The sequence below is a fragment of the Mobula birostris genome, chromosome 6, assembly GCF_030028105.1.
Source record: "Mobula birostris isolate sMobBir1 chromosome 6, sMobBir1.hap1, whole genome shotgun sequence".
NCBI lineage: Eukaryota > Metazoa > Chordata > Chondrichthyes > Myliobatiformes > Myliobatidae > Mobula > Mobula birostris.
The window spans coordinates 94,518,721-94,542,093 of NC_092375.1; the positions used below are offsets into that span (position 1 = coordinate 94,518,721).

The 23,373-nt window shown below is 43.7% G+C and overlaps 2 protein-coding genes across 11 annotated transcripts in view; one reads left to right on the forward strand and one right to left on the reverse strand.

The window, feature by feature from the left end:
* Positions 1-12,053, reverse strand: part of pcid2 (PCI domain containing 2) — a 60,871-nt gene extending 48,818 nt beyond the window's left edge. For both annotated transcript variants that reach the window (XM_072260892.1, XM_072260891.1), the window contains exons 1-3: positions 11,961-12,053; positions 6,382-6,469; positions 416-505 (exon numbers count right to left, since the gene is read on the reverse strand). In XM_072260892.1, coding sequence (XP_072116993.1) covers positions 416-505; positions 6,382-6,417 — 126 coding nt within the window. In that variant the 5' untranslated portion in view covers positions 6,418-6,469; positions 11,961-12,053. The remainder of the gene's footprint in view (positions 1-415; positions 506-6,381; positions 6,470-11,960) is intronic.
* Positions 12,054-12,067: 14 nt separating this feature from the next.
* The window catches only part of cul4a (cullin 4A), a 93,293-nt gene continuing 81,987 nt past the window's right edge, over positions 12,068-23,373 (forward strand). For all 9 annotated transcript variants that reach the window (XR_011886375.1, XM_072260882.1, XM_072260881.1 and 6 more), the window contains exons 1-3: positions 12,068-12,562; positions 14,106-14,221; positions 22,036-22,139. Coding sequence is in view for 8 of the 9 variants with exons in the window: in XM_072260882.1 (XP_072116983.1) it covers positions 12,211-12,562; positions 14,106-14,221; positions 22,036-22,139 (572 nt within the window). In the remaining variant the exon portion in view is untranslated. The remainder of the gene's footprint in view (positions 12,563-14,105; positions 14,222-22,035; positions 22,140-23,373) is intronic.

Below are 23,373 nucleotides of genomic sequence, written 5' to 3' on the forward strand. Positions count from 1 at the left end.
AAAAAGAAGGAGATTTGGGCTGGGAGGAAAATTGGATCAGCCATGATGAAATGGTGGAGCAGATTCGATTGGCCTTATGGCCTAATTCTGCTCCTATGTATTATAGTCTTTAACAGTCAAACAGGTATAGCAGGTTTTAAAAAGAATTATAGAGGAAGACTGGTATAGTGATGGAGATAAGCATGCCAGGAGATTCCTGAGCAATTTTAGAGGACAAGGCCATGGAAGTACTTGGAAACAAAATGATACTTCTGTAATTAAAGAACTACCACACCAGAGAGCAGGGAAGTGATTTTCATGGCATTCCAGAATAATTTGATGAACCAACGCATCCTACAGATTACTTAATATACAATAACAATTGCGATTTCTTCATTCCCTCAAATAAGTTCACAATGTCAATACTTTTTCCTACCTGTAACCTACGATTTGCAATGTGAGGATGTTTAAATGATAAGAATTCAGCACAGGATTCGCCATTTCTGCTGTCGATGGACTCCAAAACCTATTAAAGCAATAAATAGTCATTATTTTATAACATTCCTCCAAAAGGACCACAACCTTGTCACGGTTTGGAGGCTTGTGTGCCTCAATGGCCCGGAAAGCTACGTTGGCTGAAGCCAGGGCTTTATGCTTTGGCTCTTGGTAGGGTAGAGGCCAGACTAAGAGTGGCCCACTGGTCCTCCAGGTTCAGCTCAGGGCTAACAACTTGATTGGGAACTGCAGTGGCCAAGGACAGACAGATGGAGGACCTTCATTGGTGCCCTAAAGGCCAGTGGTGAAACGGGCAGTAAGAATGTTATAACATTAACAAGGCACACAAGGTACATATACTTTGTACCCTGGTAACTGGCTGAAACTGAACCACACTGCTTTCATATTAAAACACTTCCATGCAACCACTAAAATTCCTTATTTCCCATCACTAGCTTCGCTACCTCTAGTGCTGATCATGGTCAAACTGTTTCATTCAACTCTCAGCAAACAAAGAATATCCGAAGTTTTGCTGTAAATGACCGTAATATATAGGAACAGAAGTAGGCCATTCAGCCCATCAGTCTGCTCCGCTATTCAATCACAGGCTGATCCAATTCTTCCAGTCATCCTCACTCCCCTGCCTTCTCTCCATACCCTATGATGTCCTAGCTAATCGAGAACCTATCTATCTCTGCCTTAAATGCACCCAATGACTTGGCCTCCACAGTCACTCATGGCAACAAATTCCACAGATTTACCACCCTCTGATAAAGTAATTTCTCCGCATCTCTGTTCTAAATGGACGTCCTTCAATACTGAAGTCGTGCACTCTTGTCCTAGACTCCCCTACCATGGGAGATAACTTTGTCATATCTAATCTGTTCAAGCCTTTTAACATTCGGAATGTTTCTATTTTTTTTCTTAAAGATGTGCTGGGTGCGTTCCAACTACCCCTGCACCACTGCATTCTTCGCGGCAGTGTATCGGTCCGCGGCCCGGAGGTTGGGGACCACTGGTCTATACCTCCAGAAATGAATGCCAACATTGTAATTGCCTTCTTCACTATCAACTCAACCTGGAGGTTAACCATGAGAGTATCCTGCACAAGGACCCCCAAGTCCCTTTGCGTCTCTGCATTTTGAATTCTTTCCCCATCTAAATAATAGTCTGCCAGTTTATTTCTTCCTCCAAAGTGCATGACCATACACTTTCCAACATTATATTTCATTTGCCACTTCTTGGCCCATTCCCCTAAACCATCTAAATCTCTCTGCAGGCTCTCTGTTTCCTCAACACTACCCGCTGCTCCTCCTATCTTTGTATCATTGGCAAATTTAGCCACAAATCCATTAATCCCATAGTCCAAATCATTGACATACATCGTAAAAAGCAGCGGTCCCAAAACTGACCCCTGTGGAACTCCACTGGTAACCAGCAGGAGCCAGAATAGGATCCCTTTATTCCCACTCTGTTTCTGCAGATCAGCCAATGCTCCACCCATGCTAGTAAATCCACTGTAATTCTATGGGATCTTATCTTGCTCAGCAGCCTCATGTGTGGCACCTTGTCAAAGGCCTTCTGAAAATCCAAGTACACCATATCTACTGCATCTCCTTTGTCTACACTGCTTGTTATTTCCTCAAAAAATTGCAGTAGGCTAGTCAGTCAGGATTTTCCTTTCAGGAAACCATGCTGGCTTTGGCCTATCTTATCATGTGCCTCCAGGTACTTCGTAATTTCATCCCTAACAACCGATTCCAACAATCTCCCAACCACTGATATCAGGCTAACAGGTCAATAGTTTCCTTTCTGCTGCCACCCACCCTTCTTAAATAGCAGAGTAACATTTGCAATTTTCCAGTCATCCGGTACAATGCCAGAATCTATCGATTCTTGAAAGATCATTGTTAATGCCTCTGCAATCTCTCCAGCTACTTCCTTCAGAACCTGAGGGTGCCTTCCATCAGGTCCAGGAGATTTATCCACCCTCAGACCATTAAGCTTCCTGAGCACCTTCTCAGTCGTAATTTTCACTGCATATACTTCACTTCTCTGACAATCTTGAATGTCCGGTATACTGCAGATGTCTTCCACTATGAAGACTGACGCAAAATACGCATTCAGTTCCTCTACCATCTCTGTGTCTCTCATTACAATATCTCCAGTGTCGTTTTCCATTGGTCCTATATCTACCCTCAACTCTCTTTTACCCTTTATACACTTAAAAAAGCTTTCGGTATCATCTTTGATATGAATCACCAGCTTCCTTTTATAATTCATCTTTTCCTTCCTAATGATCTTCTTAGTTTCCTTTTGCAAGTTTTTATAAGCTTCTCAATAGCTTTGGCTTCCATGCATGCCCTCTCCTTTGCTTTTACATTGGCTCTGACTTCACTTGTCAGCCACGGTAGTATCCTTCTTCCATTTGAAAATTTCTTCTTATTTGGAATACGTATATCTGAATTGCACTTCCCTCATTTTTCACAGAAACTCCAGCCATTGCTGCTCTGCTATCCTTCCTGCTAGTGTCTCTTTCTAGTCAACCTTGACCAGTTCCCCTCTCATGCCATTGTAATTTCCTTTATTCCACTGAAATACTGACACATTGGAATTTAGCTTCTCCTTCTCAAATTTCATTGTGAACTCGATCATACTGTAACCACTGTTCCCCTAAGGGTTCCTTAACCTTAAGCTTTCTTAACACTTCTGGATCATTGCACAACACCCAATCCAGCACAGCCAATCCCCTAGTGGGTTCAACAACAAGCTGTTCTGAAAAGCCACCCCTTAGTCATTCCACAAATTCTCTCTCTTGAGGTCTAGTACTGGCCTGGTTTTCCCAACCCACTTTCATGTTAAAATCCCCAATGATTATCATGACATTGCTCTTATGACACACCCTTTCTATCTCCTGCTGTAATTTGTAATACACATCCTGGCTGTTGTTTGGAGGCCTGTATACAACTGCCATTAGGGTCCTTTTACTCTTGCCATTTCTTAACTCAACCCATAGAGACTCTACATCTTCCGATCCTATGTCATCTCTTTCTAATGATTTAATATTATTTCCTATATGACAGGGCCACACCACCCCCTCTGCCTACTAACCTATCTTTCTGATACACCGTATATCCTTGGACATTCAGCTTCCAATGGCAGCCATCCTTCAGCCAAGTTTCAGAGATGGCCACAAGTCATACTTGCCAATCTGTAGCAATCTGTTGAACCTGCCTGCTAGGAAATTGGACCACTTTGGGTCCAGGTGTAACCCGTCCTTTTGTATAGGCTGTACCTCCCCCAGAAGAAGCCCCAGTAATCCAGGAACCCGAAGTCCTGCCCCCTACACCAGTCTCTCAGTCACACATTAATATGCCCAATCATGCTACTCTTGCGCTTATTAGCACGTGGCACAGGCAGCAATCCTGAGATTACTACCCTGGAGGTAAACTTGATTAATCAGGGCAGGAGGGGATATAGGGAGAAGGCAGGAAATTGGGGCTGAAGGGAAATTGGATCAGCCGTGATGAAATGGCGAAGCAGACTCGACAGGTCAAATGGCCTAATTCTGCTTCCTATGGTCTTAACACCTCCGTGTCTGCAATCTCTGCCCTGATATTCCTGAAGACGCACCACTTCATTAATCTCAATGGGGCAACTTCCTCACTCCTACTCAGCTGTCCAAGCCTTGGTTCCTATCTGGTTTCCACACTGGCCTACCTGAAGATGAACCATCTGCCTCATCCCGCCAAACCTTTCCTCAACAATACACATAATAGCCCTGACTTCTTCATTTTCCCAAATACCATGCCTCCATTGCAACTAAATTCATGAAGAAGCACTTTACCATATCCATACCCAGCCCTTTATGTTATGTTTTCACCCAATTCGCATCAAATTCTGTTCACTTCTGTTACTGACTCCCAGTTCAGGCGTGTGGAAGTTTTGTTTGCATGCCTTCATGAATGTGTCCCTGCCTACCACTACTCTTCCAGCCCTATATCCCCAAGTTGTCTGCACAACCACAACCTCGATGACCCTCAGATTTAATTATTCCACCATTTTCGGCCGAATTCATCTGCAAGGCCTTGTTCGGGAATTTCCTCTATAAACCACTCAGAATTAGAAAGAGGTTTATTATCACTAATTTATTTGATGTAAAGTTTGTTGTTTTGCAGCAGCAGTATAGCGCAGAGACAAAAATTACTAAAAAAAAATCACAAAATAAATAAATAGTGCAACTGACAAATAATGAGATCATGATCACGGACTGTTCAGAAACCTAATAGCAGAAAGGAAGAAGCTGTTCCTAAATCACTGAGTGGAGGTCATCAAGCTCAAACTCTCTTTCCTCCTTTTGTACATTTCTAAACCCTACCAATATGGTCAACCACTTTGGTATTTCATATGGTTATATCAATCCTTGTTTTAACATGCTCCTTTCCACAAAATACACAGTAAATAGGATCAGAGTTATACAGCATGGAATCAGCTCAACTTATCCATGCCAACCAAGGTGTCTGTCTGAATTTGTCCCATTTGACTGTTTTTAGTCCTTATCACTCTAAACCATTTCCATACATGTAACTGCTTAAATGTATTTTAAATATTGCAATTGTACCCACCTCTACAGCTTCCTCTACCAGTTCGTTCCAAGTACATACCACCCTCTGTGTGGAAAAAAAATCCCATCAGGTCCCTTTTAAACCTGCTCCCCTCACCTGAAACCTATGCTTTCTAGTTTTAGACTCCCTATCCTCCTAAAAGACAACGATCAATCACCTTATCTGTGACCCTCATGATTTATAAGCCTCTGTATGGCCACTCCTCAACCTCCTACACTCCAACGTAATTCCAACTTTTTGAGCTTTTCCTTATAACTCAAGCCTCCAGTCTTATTGGTATCCTTGCAAGTCTCTTCTGCTCTGCTCTCCTTCGAACTTAATGGTACCCTTCCTATACCTGATGACCATGACTATATAAAGTCATGGAATAAGCAGTTTCAAGTTCCTGGGTGTCAAGATCTCTGAGGATCTAATCTGGTCCCAATATATTGAAGCAGCTAAAAAGAAGGCAAGGCCGCGACTATACACTATACTTCATTTGGAGTTAGAAGAGATTTGGTATGTCAACAAATACACTCAAAAACTTCTATAGATGTACTGTGGAGAGCATTCTGACAGGCTGCATCACTGGTGAGGGGGCTGCTGCACAGGACCAAAAGATGCTGCAGAGGGTCGTAAATTTAGTCGGCTCCATCTTGGGTACTAGCCTACAAAGTATGCAGGTATCTTCAAGGAGCGGTGTCTCAGAAAGGCAGCATCCATTATTAAGGACCTCCAACACCGAGGGCATGCCCTTTTCTCACTATTACAATCAGGTACAGAAGCCTGAAGGCACACATTCAGCGATTCAGGAATAGCTACTTCCTCTCTGCCATCTGATTCTTAAATGGACTTTGAACCCGTGAACACCTCCTCACTTTTTCAATATGTACTATTTCTCTTCTTGCACGATTTTTAATCTCCAATAAACATATACTGTAATTGACCTATTTATTTATTTCTCCCCTTCTATATTCTGCATTGCATTGAACTCCTGCTGGTAAGCTAACAAATTTCATGACAAATGCTGGTGATAATAAACCTGATTCTGATAATACTCCATCAATATCTTGTATAGCTGTAATATGAAAACCCATCTCTCACACTCAGTGCCCCAATAGGTGAAGGCAATTGTGTCAAATGTCTTCTTTACCACCTTATGTCGCCACTTTCACAGTGTGGTGCGATTACCTCTCTCATAGAATCATAGAACATTTATGACGGTGCTGATTTTGCTCAGTGACTGCTATTACGTTGTCCTATTGTGTATACTATCTTAGTTAAAAATTGGTTATTGGATTACCTGCTGTAAATACTGATTCACTGTGATGTGTGCCATTGCTGGCAGGGTGGCAGTTCAGATGTCTTGAGGCAAAATGACATGAGATCACCTAAGGAGATATACAGATCAATTTGTTGAAGAATTTACTTTAACACTAACTAGAAAGTCAAAAATGAGTCAAGCATTCAGCACAGGGATGGAGTGATAAGCTGCCTATCTTTAAAAAAAACATGAAACTCATTTGTATTTAAGTTTGGTATCAGTTATCAATATTACCGAAAATACACACACACACACACACACACACACACACACACACAGATGCTGGCCATCTGAAATGAAAACAAAAAGTTAGGAGATCAGGAATATCATGAAATGATCAAGATGGTCAAAGACAACAAGCTGAATAGATGCAAACAACAGGAATTCTGCAGATGCTGGAAATTCAAGCAACACACATAAAAGTTGCTGGTGAACGCAGCAGGCCAAGCAGCATCTCTAGGAAGAGGTGCAGTCGACGTTTCAGGCCGAGACCCTTCGTCAGGACTAACTGTTGATCTTACTTTACCAAGCAAACATGCTCTTGTTAGGGATAATTATGAATAGCATAATTAAGGATGAACTCAAATGAGAGTCAGTCTTCAGGAAATAAAACTCTACACAATTTAACTTCATTAAACTAATCATGGGTGTGCAACATTCTGATTCTGCCCCATTGAAATTATACAGGAGAAGCCAATAGCTGAATGTCCGTGCTGTTAGCACATTGTTACAGTATATCCTCACCACTTAAGGCACAGTTCAGGACAGGGCTATTTTGTCACTTAACCTTCTGGCTAGTTGTATATTGAGAGCCAACACTGTTAAAAAAGGGGTATGTTTTAGGTTCCTGGCTTTTGGAACAGACACTGGTATTGAATAATCAAAGGGGTTCTGCTAATTGGGATGCGCTGACATTGTAAATGTTATTTTGTAAATTCATTCCACTATATTTCAAATATTAAAAATAAGTAGGTTAATCTTAAAACAATACCCTTTATGTTGAAGAGGTACAAAACATCCTGTCATGAGAGTGAGAATCTACCAGACTCTTCATCTCCTGGGGATTCTGTGTATGAATAAAGGCTTTTATTCACTTCCATAGATGCTGCCTGACCTGCTGAGCTCTTCCACCATCTATGTGTGTGTTGCTCTAGATTCCCAGTAGCTGCAGAATCTTGTGTTTATACTTCCCAGTTGCAGCTCTGTGTGGCTCATTTTAGCCACTCACAAACTGCCTATATAAGATTATTTAAACCTTAATTATCATTCAACCGTATATGAATATAGCCAAACAAAACAGCTATCCTCCAAGCCAAGGTGTAAAACACATTACAAGCAGCACAACACACTGCTTATAGCACGTAGCACAAATAGCCCACATGGTTACAATTTCAGAAAAGCATACGGTCACAACGAAAAAAATACAGCCAAAGTCTCTGTCTCCAGCTTGCTTCCACCAAGTTCACACTGGAGAGCAACACCAGGCGAGCATCGGAGGGCAGACCAACAGGAGGGGCAGGACGGATTCCAGCGAACCCACAGAGGTTTCTCCCATACTGCCTCGATGACTCCTCCTCTGCTGTCGGTCTTGCCAATGAACTGGTGAACCAGACTTGCAATGTACTATTTCACCAATACCCAACAGAGCCTTGTGATCACAATAAAAATGTCCGAGACAATCACTCGCACCATCCGAGGGCACACAAGTCCAAGCGACAACAACGGTATGCAATAATTCCAGCTCCATTGCCATCGATGTCACCATGTACAACCCTGACGTTCATTGTATTGCAACACACTCAATAAATCCCATAGAATCAATGAAAGACGACACCAGCTTGGGTATTCAATCAATGTGCAAGAGACAACAAATTGTACAAACACAAAAAGAAAGAAATAACACTTTAAAAATAAGTAAGAAGCAATAAGTATTGAAAACATGAGATGATGAGTTCTTGAAAGTGAGTCCATAGGTTGTGGGAATATTTCAGTGATGGGGCAAGTGAAGTTGAGCAAGTTATCTCCTTTGGTTCAAGAGCCTGATGGTTAGGGAGTAATAACTGTTTCTGAACCTGGTGGTACAAGTCCTATCCAGCATTAAGACAAGAACTGTTAGGATGGGAAACAGCTTCTTTCCCCAGGTCATGAGACTACAGAACTCCCTACCACCACCCAAGGCTCATCACTTATGAAGCACCAGTAGCGTTTGATTGTATACCTTTTAATTTGTGTTGTAAGTGCACCTTAAGCTAAATGTCAGTCTTCCAGAACATATTTTATTATTTGTTAATTTATTTGTAGTAATATTACTTTATGAGTTATGTGTGAGTTATATGTATTGTTCTGCACCTTGGTTTGGAGGACCATGGTTTCATTTGGCTACAAACATGCATACAGCTGAATGATGCTAAATTTGAACTTGTACTTGATGTAGAGGCCCAGAAGAGCCACAGGTATGATTAAGGTGATTGGCAAAATAGACAAAATTGATGAGATATACAACGATTTCTGCTTGTGCAGCAAGTAGTTGCATTCTGAAACAATGCTGAGAGACGTAGTGCTGGTTGGTTTAATTGTGAACCAATTGTGAATCCTAACAGGAACAGAGTAAGAACATGCAGGAATTTTGGAAGAGAACAGCGAGTGAGACTCACCTAATGTTTTTACACTGAACCAACATGGACTACATTGGCTTCCATGCTTTAACCTTTCTGTGAACTTGAGAATTCAAGTCACCCTCGCCCAATAAACTAAAAATGGATTTAGAGCTCAAAACCTTCTCTAAAACAGCTTGGAATGACTCACAGTGCCACAAGAACAGACTGTGAGTTGTCGTTAATAACCAATATACTTAGACAAAGAGGTTAGAATAACAGGTCCTCCTCAGAAACCAACAGGAATTTGCTCCCAAGAGTTAATCTTAACTGCCTGGTAATATATTTAAAAGAAAGCATGAATCAATGTGTAGTCAAATCAGGGCATTCAAGATATTGCTACAAACGAGATTTCAACATAGCAGGAGATGCTTGCAGCCCAGCAGCAGCTGGCAAATGCATCCCACTGGTCTCCCAAACGCTCGTTTGACTGTACAGGGCTGTACACAAGCTGGGGTCATTTGACTGTACAGGGCTGTACACAAGCTGGGGTCATTTGACTGTACAGGGCTGTACACAAGCTGGGGTCGTTTGTACAGGGGTGTACACAAGCTGGGGTCATTGGTACAGGGCTGTACACAAGCTGGGGTCGTTTAACTGTACAGGGCTGTACACAAGCTGTGGTCGTTTGACTGTACAGGGCTGTACACAAGCTGGGGTCGTTTGTACAGGGCTGTACACAAGCTGGGGTCGTTTGACTGTACAGGGCTGTACACAAGCTGGGGTCGTTTAACTGTACAGGGCTGTACACAAGCTGGGGTCGTTTGTACAGGGCTGTACACAAGCTGGGGTCGTTTAACTGTACAGGGGTGTACACAAGCTGTGGTCATTTGACTGTACAGGGCTGTACACAAGCTGCGGCATTTGACTGTACAGGGCTGTACACAAGCTGAGGTCATTTGACTGTACAGGGCTATATACAAGCGGGAGTCGTTTGACTGTACAGGATTGGACATAAACTGGGGTCATTTGTTCAAGGCTGTACACAAGATGGGGTCGTTTGTACAGGACTGTACAGGGCTGTACACAAGCTGTGGCCATTTGACTGTACAGGGCTGTACACAAGCTGTGGTCATTTGACTGTACAGGGCTGTACACAAGCTGTGGTCATTTGACTGTACGGGGCTGTACACAAGCTGGGGTCATTTGTACAGGGCCGTACACAAGCTGGGGTCATTTGTACAGGGGTGTACACAAGCTGGGGTCATTTGTACAGGGGTGTACACAAGCTGGGGTCGTTTGTACAGGGGTGTACACAAGCTGGGGTCGTTTGACTGTACGGGGCTGTACACAAGCTGGGGTCGTTTGACTGTACAGGGCTGTACACAAGCTGGGGTCGTTTGACTGTACAGGAGTGTACACAAGCTGTGGTCGTTTGACTGTACAGGGGTGTACACAAGCTGTGGTCGTTTGACTGTACAGGGGTGTACACAAGCGGGGGTCGTTTGACTGTACGGGGCTGTACACAAGCGGGGGTCGTTTGACTGTACAGGGCTGTACACAAGCAGGGATCGTTTGACTGTACAGGGCTGTACATAAACTGGGGTCATTTGTACAGGGCTGTACACAAGCTGGGGTCGTTTGTATAGGACTGTACACAAGCTGTGGTCATTTGTACAGGGGTGTACATAAGCTGGGGTCGTTTGTACAGGGTTGTACACAAGCTGTGGTCGTTTGACTGTACAGGGCCGTACACAAGCTGGGGTCGTTTGTATAGGGCTGTACACAAGCTGGCGTCATTTGTACAGGACTGTACACAAGCTGGGCTTTCGTAAGCTGGGGAAGACCTGTAATGGAGAATACCCCAAGCTTGGGTATGTGAAAGAAAAATGGGGAGGGTTCAAGGAGTTCATTGACATAAGGTCATAAGTCTTGGAAACAGGCCTACCAGTCCAATAAGTCCATGCCAACCATCAAGTACCTAATATACTAATCCTTGTTTGTTTTCCCACGTTTCCATTAATTCTCCCCAATTGTTACCCCCCAACTACACACTAGGGGCAATTTAAAGCAGCCAATTGGCCTACCAACTCACAAATCTTTGGGATGTGGGAGGAAATAAAAATATTTGGGGGGGAAGAACCAATGAGGTCACAGGGAGTACTTGCAAACTCTACAAAGAACTGCACTTTCTGTAACTGCAACACTACATTTTCATTCTGTTTTGCTTGTTACTACCCTAGTATAATTACATATGGCCTTATCTCTCTGAATGGCACACACAAAACAGTTTTTCACTGCACACACAACAATAATAAACATATAAATTCAAAGTAAGTGTTGAACTTAGATCCCTGTTGCTGTGAGGCTGCACAAACACATGGTTGCGAAAATAAGTGGAGGAAATGGGAGTTGCTCTGTTGGCATTGACTCCAAGAGCAAAATATCATGGAGTAAAATGAAGGAGGGGTCACTGACACTTAGCATCCAGATCTCCAGTCCCTTTGCCCCCTTTTCCTGAATTAACCGGTCTTGTCCTATCCCGCCCCCCCACCCCCAATACATATAACAGCCTTAAATCACGTACCACCCAGGCTAAAGGACAGTTTCTATCCCGTTGTTACAAGAAAGATTAACTCTTAATCTCCCAGTCTATCTTGCCATGACATTTGCATTTTATTTATCTACCTGATCTGTATTTTCTCTATTACACTTCATTCTGCATTCTGATTTCCTTTTTCTTGAATGTTATTGTGCTCCCTTACACTACTCGGTGTTCTGGGAGCTGCACCTTGGACCAACAGCAGACTCATCCTGGTTTGATCAGCAGCCCACACTTTGCCTCTTCTCGACATGACTCGAATCACATCAACCCGTGGCCAGGAGCTGCGCACCCTCTCCAGTTCCAACCACCACCACCGTCCCCCAATCCCTTGTCCTCCACGGCCCAGAACCGTCTCTCACCTCACCCCACCGCACGGTACAGAACGGCCACAAGCAGCCTTCACCTCACTGAGCGGGAGCGGAAGTGGCCCTCCCGAGGCTGAGGGGTCAAAGGGTGCGGTTGTTTACTTCCGGTGGGCTCGGCGCTGGCGCTGCCGCTCCCGCTCGGACCCGGCTGCGATCGGACGATGGTGTGAGGGAGCGGGGCCGCGGTGGGGCTCGCTGGACAGACACCAGTGCGACCTGAGGGGGTGAAGTCACGCTTCCATTGATGCTACAGCCGGCGTCGCCCTGCGAGAGCCCGCCCGACGAGCAGCGGCGCGCCGATGTCAGTGGCCTTGGACTCCAGAGGAAGAGAGTACGGATAGCCGAGCCCGACCAGGCGGCTCTCCGCGGCTCGTCACCGGCGAAGGCCGCCTCGGTGCAGCGGCTCGGCCTTGCCGAGGCGGGTCAGGACAGGAAGCGTGTGAGGCCGACCCAGGACCAGGAGGAGATGGCGGACGACGGACAGTGTAGGGCCAACTTCTCCGCTCTGCCCGGGCACGTTAACGGGCTGAGCCGTGTCGCCGAAACCGGTGGTAAACCGGCCGCCTCCAGGAAGCTGCTCATCAAGAACTTCAAAGGTGGATATTCTTGTTCCCAAGTGCCCACGCCATCCCATTGCCCCCTTCACCCAACCTGTCCCAAATTCCAACTTCCTCTCTCCAAATGCACCTTCTATTCCTAAACCCACTAAATGCCTTTTCCCACGACCCACCTAAAGTTTCCCGTCTCCATTAGTCCTGAACCCAACCCCTTTCTATCCCCACCTTCTCCCAAATTTCCCTCTACCCCATATCCCACCCATCTTCCCTCTACTCCCCATTTTCTCCCATCATCCCTTCCCTTTGCCCATCCCCGTGCTTGGCTCCCTCAGCTTCTCTCCTCTCTCCTGGTTTGAAGAGGCGATGTACAGTAAATTTACCTACGAAGTAGCATGTATTTGGTATGTGAAAATTAACAGCATCTAGCAGAAACCCTGGTAGTAACAGGGAAACTATACGGACAGCACCTGAGGTCTCTGGGGCTGTGAGACTACACTCTTATGAACTTAACCACTGCATTCATGCCTCTTTTCCATATGCTTCTCACTGGCCTTCCTTGTTACTCAATTGTGTTGCCATATGGCACATTCAAGTTTGCTGATGCCACCACTGTCATTGGCCACATCCAAGGTGGTGATGAATTGGCACACAGGAGGGAGATTGTTATTATGACACCACACAACCGAATTTTCAATCTCTCACTCAATGTCAGCAAGACTAAAGAACTGATTGTAAACTTCAGGAGAGAGAGAGACCAAAGGTCCATGAGCCAGTCCTCATCAGAGGATCAGAGATGGAGAGGATCAGCAACTTTCAATCCTGGGTGTTAATATTTCAGGGGACCTGTCCTGGACCCAGCATGTAAGTGCAATTGTGAAAAAAGCATGACAGAGCCTCTAAAACCTTAGGAGTCTGCAGACATCTAAAACTTTGAGAAACTTCTGTAGGTGTGTAGTAAAGAGTATATTGGCTGGCTGCATCACGGGTAAAGTTCTCCCAATCATGAACACATCTACGTGAAAAGCAGCATCCATCATCAGAGATCCCCACCACATAGGCCATGCTCTTTTCTTGCTGCTGCCATCAGGTAGAAGGTACAAGAGCCCCAGGTTCAGGTTCAGGAACAGTTACTACCCCTCAACCATCAGGCTTTTGAATAAAAGGGCATAACTACACTCAACTTCACTTGCTCCGTCATTGAGATGTTCCCACAACCAATGATCTCACATTAAGGACTCTTTATCTCATTACCTCATGTTCTTGTTATTTATTGTATTTATTTATATTTGCATTTTCACTATTTGTTGTTTTCTTCACTCTGGTTAATCTTTTGTTGATCCTGTAGTTGATATTCTATAGATTTGCTGAGTATGCCCACAGAAAAATGAATCTCAGGGTTTATATGGTGAAATATATGTAACTTGATAATGGAATTTACTTTGTGTTGACATTCTTTTTCTGATCAGCTCTTCCTCCTGTTCCTGTGCTTGTTTCTATCGTGTATTTTCTATAATGGATGGAAAACCATTGATGTTAGGGTCTGCTGTGCTGCTTTAATGAACTCCTGTTTGTCTCCCGATAGATAAACCAAAATTGCCTGACAGCTACACTCAGGACACATGGCAGAAGCTTCATGAAGCAGTTGGGACCATTCAGAACAGCACATCAATAAAATATAATTTGGAAGAACTTTATCAGGTAACACAGCACTCATGACTGCTGTTAAGTTTATTTGCCTCCAGGATTTATAAAAATTAAGTTTATCCATTCACTTAAAGTTTCAATGACTATATTACACAATTTAATGTGGCTGTTGCCAAGGCTAGCAGGCATAGCTAAGTAAACATATGCCAGTGAACCTAATGTCATTTGCAGGGATGTGATTGGGAAAAAAAACTGGGGGCAGGATTAATCTGTACTTGGAAAGTAGGAATAGCATGGCTTTGTTGTGAAGATCCTGTCTGACTATTTGATTGAATTTTTCTGAGATTAGATTCATGCGGGCAGTATGGTTGATATTGTTTGTATGCATTTCAGTAAATGCTTTGTCAGCGTGGGAGACTGAGTCAGACCCCATGGGATCCAAAACAAGTCGCAAATTGGATTTAAAGTTGGTTTGGTAATAGGAGCAGAGGGTGATGGTGGTTTTTGTGATTGAGTGCCCATGACCATCCTTCATAAATAGCTCTTAAAATTGTGCTTTCACTGGATTATATTCTGTTTTTTCTTTAATGCCTTGATCCACTATATTCAGAAATTTTTGTGGTCCTTGTACCTGTTGCTTTCATTGTCAACATTGGCCTTTCATCTGACACTGTCAAGGCTGGGGCATTAACTCTGCTATATATTTTAGTCTTGCAGGGATATAATGCATTAATTGTTTAAAATTAACCATTGCTGATTTAAAGTCAAAACTTCTAATTTAGTTTTCCAGTCAACTGTAGCTAGATCATAGCCTGTGCTTCCAAAGTTTGGTTTCTTTAGTTTTAAAAACATGGCTTCGGATTGATTTAAATTGCTTTCAAACTTTACACAAAATCCCATTCCTTTATGACTACGGTTCATTAATTAACTTTACCATATTGTCAGTTTATTATTTTTCTTAGCACAGTAGCATCTATAAAATAGTTTGTTCCTCTCTTGATTTTTCAACATATTGATATAGAAAATCCTTATACAAAGTCTACAAGTTGGTCCTGTGCATTATCACTGTTTTATATACCAATTCTTGTGTGATTACTGGGTTGAACTTGTTATATACATCTGTAATTTCTTGATTCACATCATGCCTTGATGCTTAGGATGCCTGTTTTCTGCCTCTTGCTCACTCACTGCAAACTAAATTGGTTTGATTTTCTGAGCAATAGTCCTTCCTTCTCAGCGCATTTTATCGCAACTTTAAAATTGGGCCACCCCACCTCTATTCATAGAAACATAGATAATCTACATCACAATACAGGCCCTTCAGCCCACAATGCTGTGCCAAACATGTACTTTAGAAATTACCTCGGGTTACCCATAGTCCTTTATTTTTCTAAACCATGTACCTGCCCAGGAGTATCTTAAAAGATCCTATCGTACCCGCCACCACCAACATCGCCGGCAGCCCTTTCCACGCACTCACCACTCTCTTCGTAAAAAAAAAACTTACCCTTGACATCTCCTCTGTACCTGCTCACAAGCACCTTAAAACTGTGCCCTCTTGTGCCAGCTATTTCAGCCCTGGGGAAAAAGGCTCGGACTATCCACAGGATCAATGCCTCTCATTATCTTATGTACCTCTCTCAGGTCACCTCTCATCCTCCGTCACTTCAAGGAGAAAAGGCCGAGTTCACTCAATCTATTCTCATAAGGCATGTTCCCCAATCCAGGCAACATCCTTGTAAATTTCCTCTGCACCCTTTCTATATTTTCTACATCCTTTTTGTAGTGAGGTGACCAGAACTGAGTACAGTACTCCAAGTTGGGTCTGACCAGGGTCCTTTATAGCTGCAACATTACCTCTCAGCTCTTGAACTCAATCCCACAGTTGATGAAAGCCAACGCACCACATGCCTTCTCAACCACACAGTCAACCTGCGCAGCAGCTTTGAGTGTCCTGTGGACTCGGACCCCAAGATCCCTCTGATCCTCCACACTGACAAGGGTCTTACCCATTAATACTATATTCTGCCATCATATTTGACCTACCAAAGTGAACCACCTCACACTTATCTGGGTTGAACTCCATCTGCTACTTCTGAGCCCAGTTTTGCTTCCTATCGATGTTCCACTTTAACCTTTGACAGCCCTCCACACTATCCACAACACCCCCAACCTTTGTGTCATCAGCAAATTTACTAACCTGTTCCTCCATTTTGTCATCCTGGTCATTTATAAAAATCACGAAGAGTAGGGGTCCAAGAACAGATCCCTGAGGCACACCACTAGTCACTGACCTTCATGCAGAATATTACCCGTCCATAACCACTCTTTGCCTTCTGTGGGCAAGCCAGTTCTGGATCCACAGAGCAATGACCCCTTGGATCCCATGCCTCCTTACTTTCTCAATAAGCCTGGCATGGAGTACCTGATCAAAAGCCTTGCTGAAATCCAGATACACTACATCTACTGCTCTACCTTCATCAATGTGTTTAGTTATATCCTCAAAAAATTCAATCAGGTTCGTAAGGCAGGACCTGCCTTTGACAAAGCCATGCTGACTATTTCTAGCCATATTATGTCTCTCCAAATGTTCATAAATCCTGCCTCTCAGGATCTTCTCCGTCAACTTACCAAGAACTGGAGTAAGACTCTACTCCCCTTCTTGAATAAGAGAACAACATCTGCAACCCTCCAATCCTCCGGAACCTCTCCCATCCTGATTGATGATGCAAAGATCATTGCCAGAGGCTCAGCAACCTCCTCCCTTGCCTCCCACAGCAGCCTAGAGTATGTCTCATCTGGTCCCGGAGACTTATCCAACTTGATGCTTTCCAAAAGCTCCAGCACATCCTCTTTCTTAATGTCTATGTGTTCAAGCTTTTCAATCCACTGTAAGTTATCCCTACAATCGCCAAGAACCTTTTCTGTAGTGAATACTGAAACAAAGTATTCATTAAATACCTCTGCTGTCTCCTCTGGTTCCATATAAACCTTTCCACTGTCACACTTGATTGGTCCTATTCTCTCACATCTTTTCCACTTGCTCTTCACATACTGATTGAATGCCTTGGGATTTCTTTAATCCTTCTTGCCAAGGCCTCATGGCCCCTTCTGGCTCTCCTAATTTCATTCTTAAGCTCCTTCCTACTAGCCGTATAATCTTCTTGATCTCTATCATTACCCAGTTTTTTTGAACCTTTTATAAGCTTTTTTTTCCTCCTTGACTAGATTTTCAACAGCCTTTGTACAACATGGTTCCTGTACCCTACCATCCTTTCCCTGTCTCATTGGAACATAGCGATGCAGAACACCACGCCTGAACGTTTGCCATATTTCTGCCGTACATTTACCTGAGAACATCTGTTCCCAATTTGTCCTTCCAAGTTCCTGTCTTATAGTCTCATATTTCCCCTAACTCCAATTAAGCGCTTTCCTAACTCTCACCAATGCTATGGTAAAGGAGATAGAATTGTAATCACGATCTCCAAAATGTTCTCCCACTGAGAGACCTGACACCTGACCAGGTTCATTTCCCAATACCAGATCACGTACAGCCTCTCCTCCTGTAGGCTTATCTGCATATTGCGTCAGGAAAGCTTCCTAAACACACCTAACAAACTCTATCGAATCTGAACCCTTTACTATAGGGAGATACCAATCGGTATCTGGGAAATTAAAATCTCCCACCATGATAGCCCTTTCCAGAATCTGTCTCCCTATCTGCTCCTCGATGTCCTTGTTACTATTGGGTGGTCTATAAGAAACACCCAATTGAGTTATTGACCCCCCTCCCCATTTCTAACTTCCACCCACAGAGACTCAGTAGACAATCCCTCCATGATTTCCTCCTTTTCTGCAGCCGTGACACTATCTCTGATCAGCAGTGCCACGCCCCCACCTCTTTTGCTTCCCTCCCTGTCCTTTCTGAAACATCTAAAGCCTGGCACTCAAAGTAACCATTCCTGCCCCTGAGCCATCCAAGTCTCTGTGTAAACTTAAATTAGCTGGACCAATAATCCCACCGCACAGTTTTTTACTTTATCCTTCTCACCAGTTTATTTGTTCGAGCTCAGCTGGCGAGAAGCTCGGAGCCAAACATCAGAGAGACAGAATTCCTCTCTCGCTCTCTCTGGCGGCTCGTGACGAGCTTCTGCCTAACGTTCAGAAACATTACAATTTATAGAACTAGCGAGACAAAGAACACTCAGTTCAACAGATATTCGCGCCAAGTTAGTTAGAGCAAAACTTATTACTTAGATAAGAGACACACATCAAAGTTGCTGGTGAACGCAGCAGGCCAAGCAGCATCTGTAGGAAGAGGTGCAGTCGACGTTTCAGGCCGAGACCCTTCGTCAGGACTGTACCTCTTCCTACAGATGCTGCTTGGCCTGCTGCGTTCACCAGCAACTTTGATGTGTGTTGCTTGAGTTTCCAGCATCTGCAGAATTCCTGTTGTTTGCACTTAGATAAGAGAGTTCAGTAAATCAATATTTTAATTACAGACAGATTCTTATCTTTATCAGTGAGTTCTCCCTTTTTAAATAAACGAGGGAACTTAGATCAGTGGCGCAAAACCATAAGGCATGGTGTGTGCGACCTGTATGAATTCAGCTCCCATATCGTTCTCAAGAGACAGCTGTGAGTCGTTAATCTAAACAAGCTACAAGCTGATTCCTTGGTGAAGGACACTATCCAGAACAGAGTGCACATAAGTTCGCACTTTTAACCCATTATTTACAAGAGTCCAAGAATCATTTCTTACATCCCCAATAGCCTTAAAACTTTATCATCTGTAATGGCCACAACATCATAGCTCCAAGTACTGATCCACGCTTTAAGCTCATCCGCTTTGTTCATGATGCTTCTTGCATTAAAATAGACACACTTCAAACCATCGGTCTGAGTGCATTCCTTCTCTATCAGCTGCCTATCCTCCCTCTTGCACTGTCTCCAAGCTTTCTCTATTTGAGAGTCTACCGGCCCTTCCTCCATCTCTTCAGTTCGATTCCCACCCCCCAGCAATTCTAGTTTAAACTCTCCCCAATAGCCTTTGCAAACCTTTCTGCCAGGATGTCCGTCCCCTTCGGATTCAAGTGCGACCCGTCCTTATTGTACAGGTCACGTTGCCCCAAAAGAGTCCCAATAATCCAGAATTCTGAATCCCTGCCCCATGCTCCAATCCCTCAGCCACGCATTTATCCTCCACCTCACTCTATTCCTATACTCACTGTTGCGTGGCACAGGCAGTAATCCTGGGGTTGCTACCTTTGAGGTCCTGCTTCTCAACTTCCTCCCGACTCCCTGTACTCTGTTTTCAGGACTTCCTCCCTTTTCCTTCCTATATCGTTGGTACCAATATGTACCGTGACCTCTGGCCGTTCTCCTTCCCACTTCAAGATATCGTGGACGTGATCAGAAACATCCTGGACCCTGGCACCTGGGAGGCAAACGACCATCTGTGTTTTTTTCCCTGTGTCCGCAGAATCGCCTGTCTGACCCCCTAACTATAGAGTCCCCTATTACTGCTGCCTTCTTCCTTTCCCTACCCTTCTGAGCCACAGGGCCAGACTCGGTGCCAGAGGCACGACCACTGTTGCTTCCCCCAGGTAGGTAGTCCCCCCCAAAAGTACTCAAGCAGGAGTACTTATTGTTAAGGGGGACAGCCATTGGGGTACTCTCTAGTATCTGACTCTTGCCCCTCCCTTTCCTACCTGTTACCCACTTCTCTGTCACCCGAGACCCCGGTGTGACTACTTGCCTATAGTTCCTCTCTATCACCTCCTCACTTTCCCTGATCAGACGAAGCTCATTGAGCTGCATCTCTAGTCCGATAACCCGGTCCCTAAGGAGCTGCAGCTAGACGCACGTGGCGCAGATGTGGCCATCCAGGAGGCTGAAAGTCTGCCAGACTTCCCACATCTGACACCCTGTACAGAACACCGGCCTCACAGACATACTTCCTGTTTTATCCCTCACAGGTAACTTACCTCGCCTTGACCCGTTATCGGCAAAGCCCTGTTGAGCTAAAGCCCTACCACTCTGCCTCAGATCAATCTGTTGATGACCACTCCGCTTGGCACTGTCTCCCTTTTTTGCCTGAACCTTCCCTGCTCTCTATTTCACAACTGGTGCTCCAGTTATAGCCATTGATAGGCCACATACAATGGACAAACGCTCTCGAAACTCTCTTTTTAAATAACTGCTGGCGACCTGCGAGAAATCTCTCTTGGTAAAGCTCCGACACCGCTGATGGGCCACGTACAATAGCCATTCCTTATCAATCTCTTCAGGTTAAGTAGCCAGCAATGTTTAATTCCCATCCTTGGTCACTTTGTAGTCATACTTCAGTAATGGCTGTTAGATTTGAAAAAAATGTATCTGTGGTATTTACGCTTGTACTCAGAGCTTTCAGATCGCGAATCTTCATTTTTGTCTTGCTCTGACTAATTAGCGGTAGATTCTTTTATGCATTGTCCCTTCCTGATGGTCTCAGTTTATCATTACTGATGTTGTTATTCTTTATCCAAGACCATAAGACTTGAAAACAGAATTAAGCCATTATGGTTGATTTGTTTTTCACTCTCAACCCCATGCACCTGCCTTTTCCCTGTAACCTTAGATGCCCTCACTAATCAAAAACCGCTTTAAATGTAACCAGTTACCTGGCTTCCACAGCTCTCTCTGGCAATGAATTCCTCAGAGCACCGTACTCTGACTGAGGCAAAATACATATTCAGTTTGTCTGCCATTCCTTGTTCCTCTATTACTAGCTACCCTTGACAAAGGCCCACATGGAAGATTGGTCAATAGGTTTGACCTCATAAGATCGAAGGAAAGCTACCAAACTGGATGCAAAGTAGGCTTGGTAATAAAAGATAGAGGGTGACGGTTGAGAGCATTTTTGTGATGAAAGTGTGTGACCAGCAGTGTGTACCCCAGGTATTGATGTTGGACCTCTCTCTCTTCATTTTATTGATGGCTTTGATATAAATGTAGGAGGTATGATTAGCAAGCTTGTAAATAACATGAAAATTGTTGGTGTTGATATTGTGGAAGATAGTTTTAGTCTTTTAGCTGTTCCTCAAGTTTGCATTTGGCCTCACACTGACGGAGCAGAAGGCCAAGGACAGATAGGTTGCTATGGGAATGGGGAGGGAAGTTGAAATGGCTTGTAACTGGGGGCCCAAGATATACGAAGTGCTGGTAACTGGCTAAGTGACTGTGCAATCTCTGGTCTCACTGATTTAAAGGAATGTTGCATCTCCTACAATTGCAGGGTAAAGTGTCCCCTCGTCTCTTTGCTCACCACCACCCTAGGATCTAAGCAGCCCTTCATATGTGCCTTCGTCTGCAATCAGTGAGCCCAAACAGGGATTGGGCAGGGATGAATGTACCAGTGAGTCATAGAGCAGAAAGGATGGGAGGGAAGATGTGACTTGTGGTGTGATCACATTGTAGCTGCAGAACTAACACAATGAATGTGCAGGATGCAGACACCAGGATGGTGAACGATAAAGGAACTCCACTTCTGTTGTGCACTGAGAGCAAAAGTGTGATAATTGTAGGTGATACAGCTGAAGACTCCATCAATCACAGTAGAGGCAAAGCCACATTTTCTGTGAGAGGACAGCATTTCAGCTGGAATGGAAAGCTTAATTTGAGAACAGATATAACAAGAGAAAGAGAAACTGAGAGAATGGGATGGCATCCTTACAGCATATGTCAATGGATAATTAGTCTCCTGAGACAGAGACAGATCCAGAAGGGGTAGAGTATAGTTCATGTATATGTTAGTGTTTTGTGTATCTCAGAGCAGAGTGAGATTGGAATTTTGTTCATATGTTGACGCAGTTTTCTGTTACACACAGGCTGTTGAGAATCTGTGTTCTTATAAGGTGTCAGCAACACTATATAAACAACTTCGACAGGTGTGTGAAGACCATGTCAAGGCAAAGATTCAACAATTCCAAGAATATCCTTTTATTTGACTGTGGGTTTACTTTGCCCTCAGGGTCAAATACGTATCATTTGTTTGTATTGTTTTGTATCTCAGATAAGTACTATTACTGCAGATTATTGAGAAGTACATCAATGACTGTTAAAATTCTCCACGTTCAAATAAGGTGCTGTTTTAAATGTTGTGCGTTCCTTTTGATTCTTATTATCTAAGCAGCTTTTATCACCAGAGTAAGAATTTCATTCACCACCACGACTGAGCACTATTGCCTTCACAGAGCACAATGTTATTCACAAGTGTCATCTTACATTGTACCTACCACAATCTAGCTGGTGACTAGTGGCTTTGTAGAAGATTCAGAGAATGGGAAAAGAAGTGGCAGATGGAATATAGTGTAGAGAAATATATGGTCATGCACTTTGATAGAAAGAATAAAGGTGTACACTATTTTCTAAATGGAATGAAAATTCAGAAATCTGAGGTGCAGAGACTTGGAAGACCTCATGCAGGATTCCTTAGAGGTTGAGTCAGTGGTGAAGAAGGCAAACGCAATAATAGCATTTATTTCAAGAGGATCAGAATGTTAAAGCAAGGATGTAATGTTGAAGCTTATAAAACATTGTATTTCTCAGCTGTAGCTTCATCAAATTAATCAGTACCATTTTCCTTGGTCAGATTGCACTTGGAATATTGTGAGCAGTTTTTGTCCCCTTATCTAAGAAAGGATGTACTAGCAATGGAAAAGGTCCAGAAGAGGTTCACAAGAATGAACCCAGGAATGAAAAAATTATGGGAATGCTTGATCGCTCTGGACTTGTTTTCACTGGAGTTGAGGAGAATGAGGGGAGATCTCATTGAAACCCATGGAATATTGAAAGACCCAGATAGAGTGGACATGAAAAAGATGTTTCCTATAGTGTGGGGGGTCTAGGACCAGAGGGCATAACCTCAGAATACAAGGAAAGTGATTTTGATTAATTTGATGAAGCTACAGCTGAGAAATCTCTGGGTCCTGTGATTGTCTTCATCCAACGGTCTTACAAGAAGTGACTAACCTGAAAGTTGATACCTTGGTTTAAAATTCCTAAATACCTGAGAAACGGGGATGAATCCATTAGATTGGAAAATAGGTATAATTCCTTTACTCAGAAAGAGAGAGAAATAGAAAGCAGGAAACTAAAGGCCAGCTGATTCAAGTGTCATTTATAGGTATAGGTCCTCTTTGGGTTTTGAATGCCCTGTAGGTACA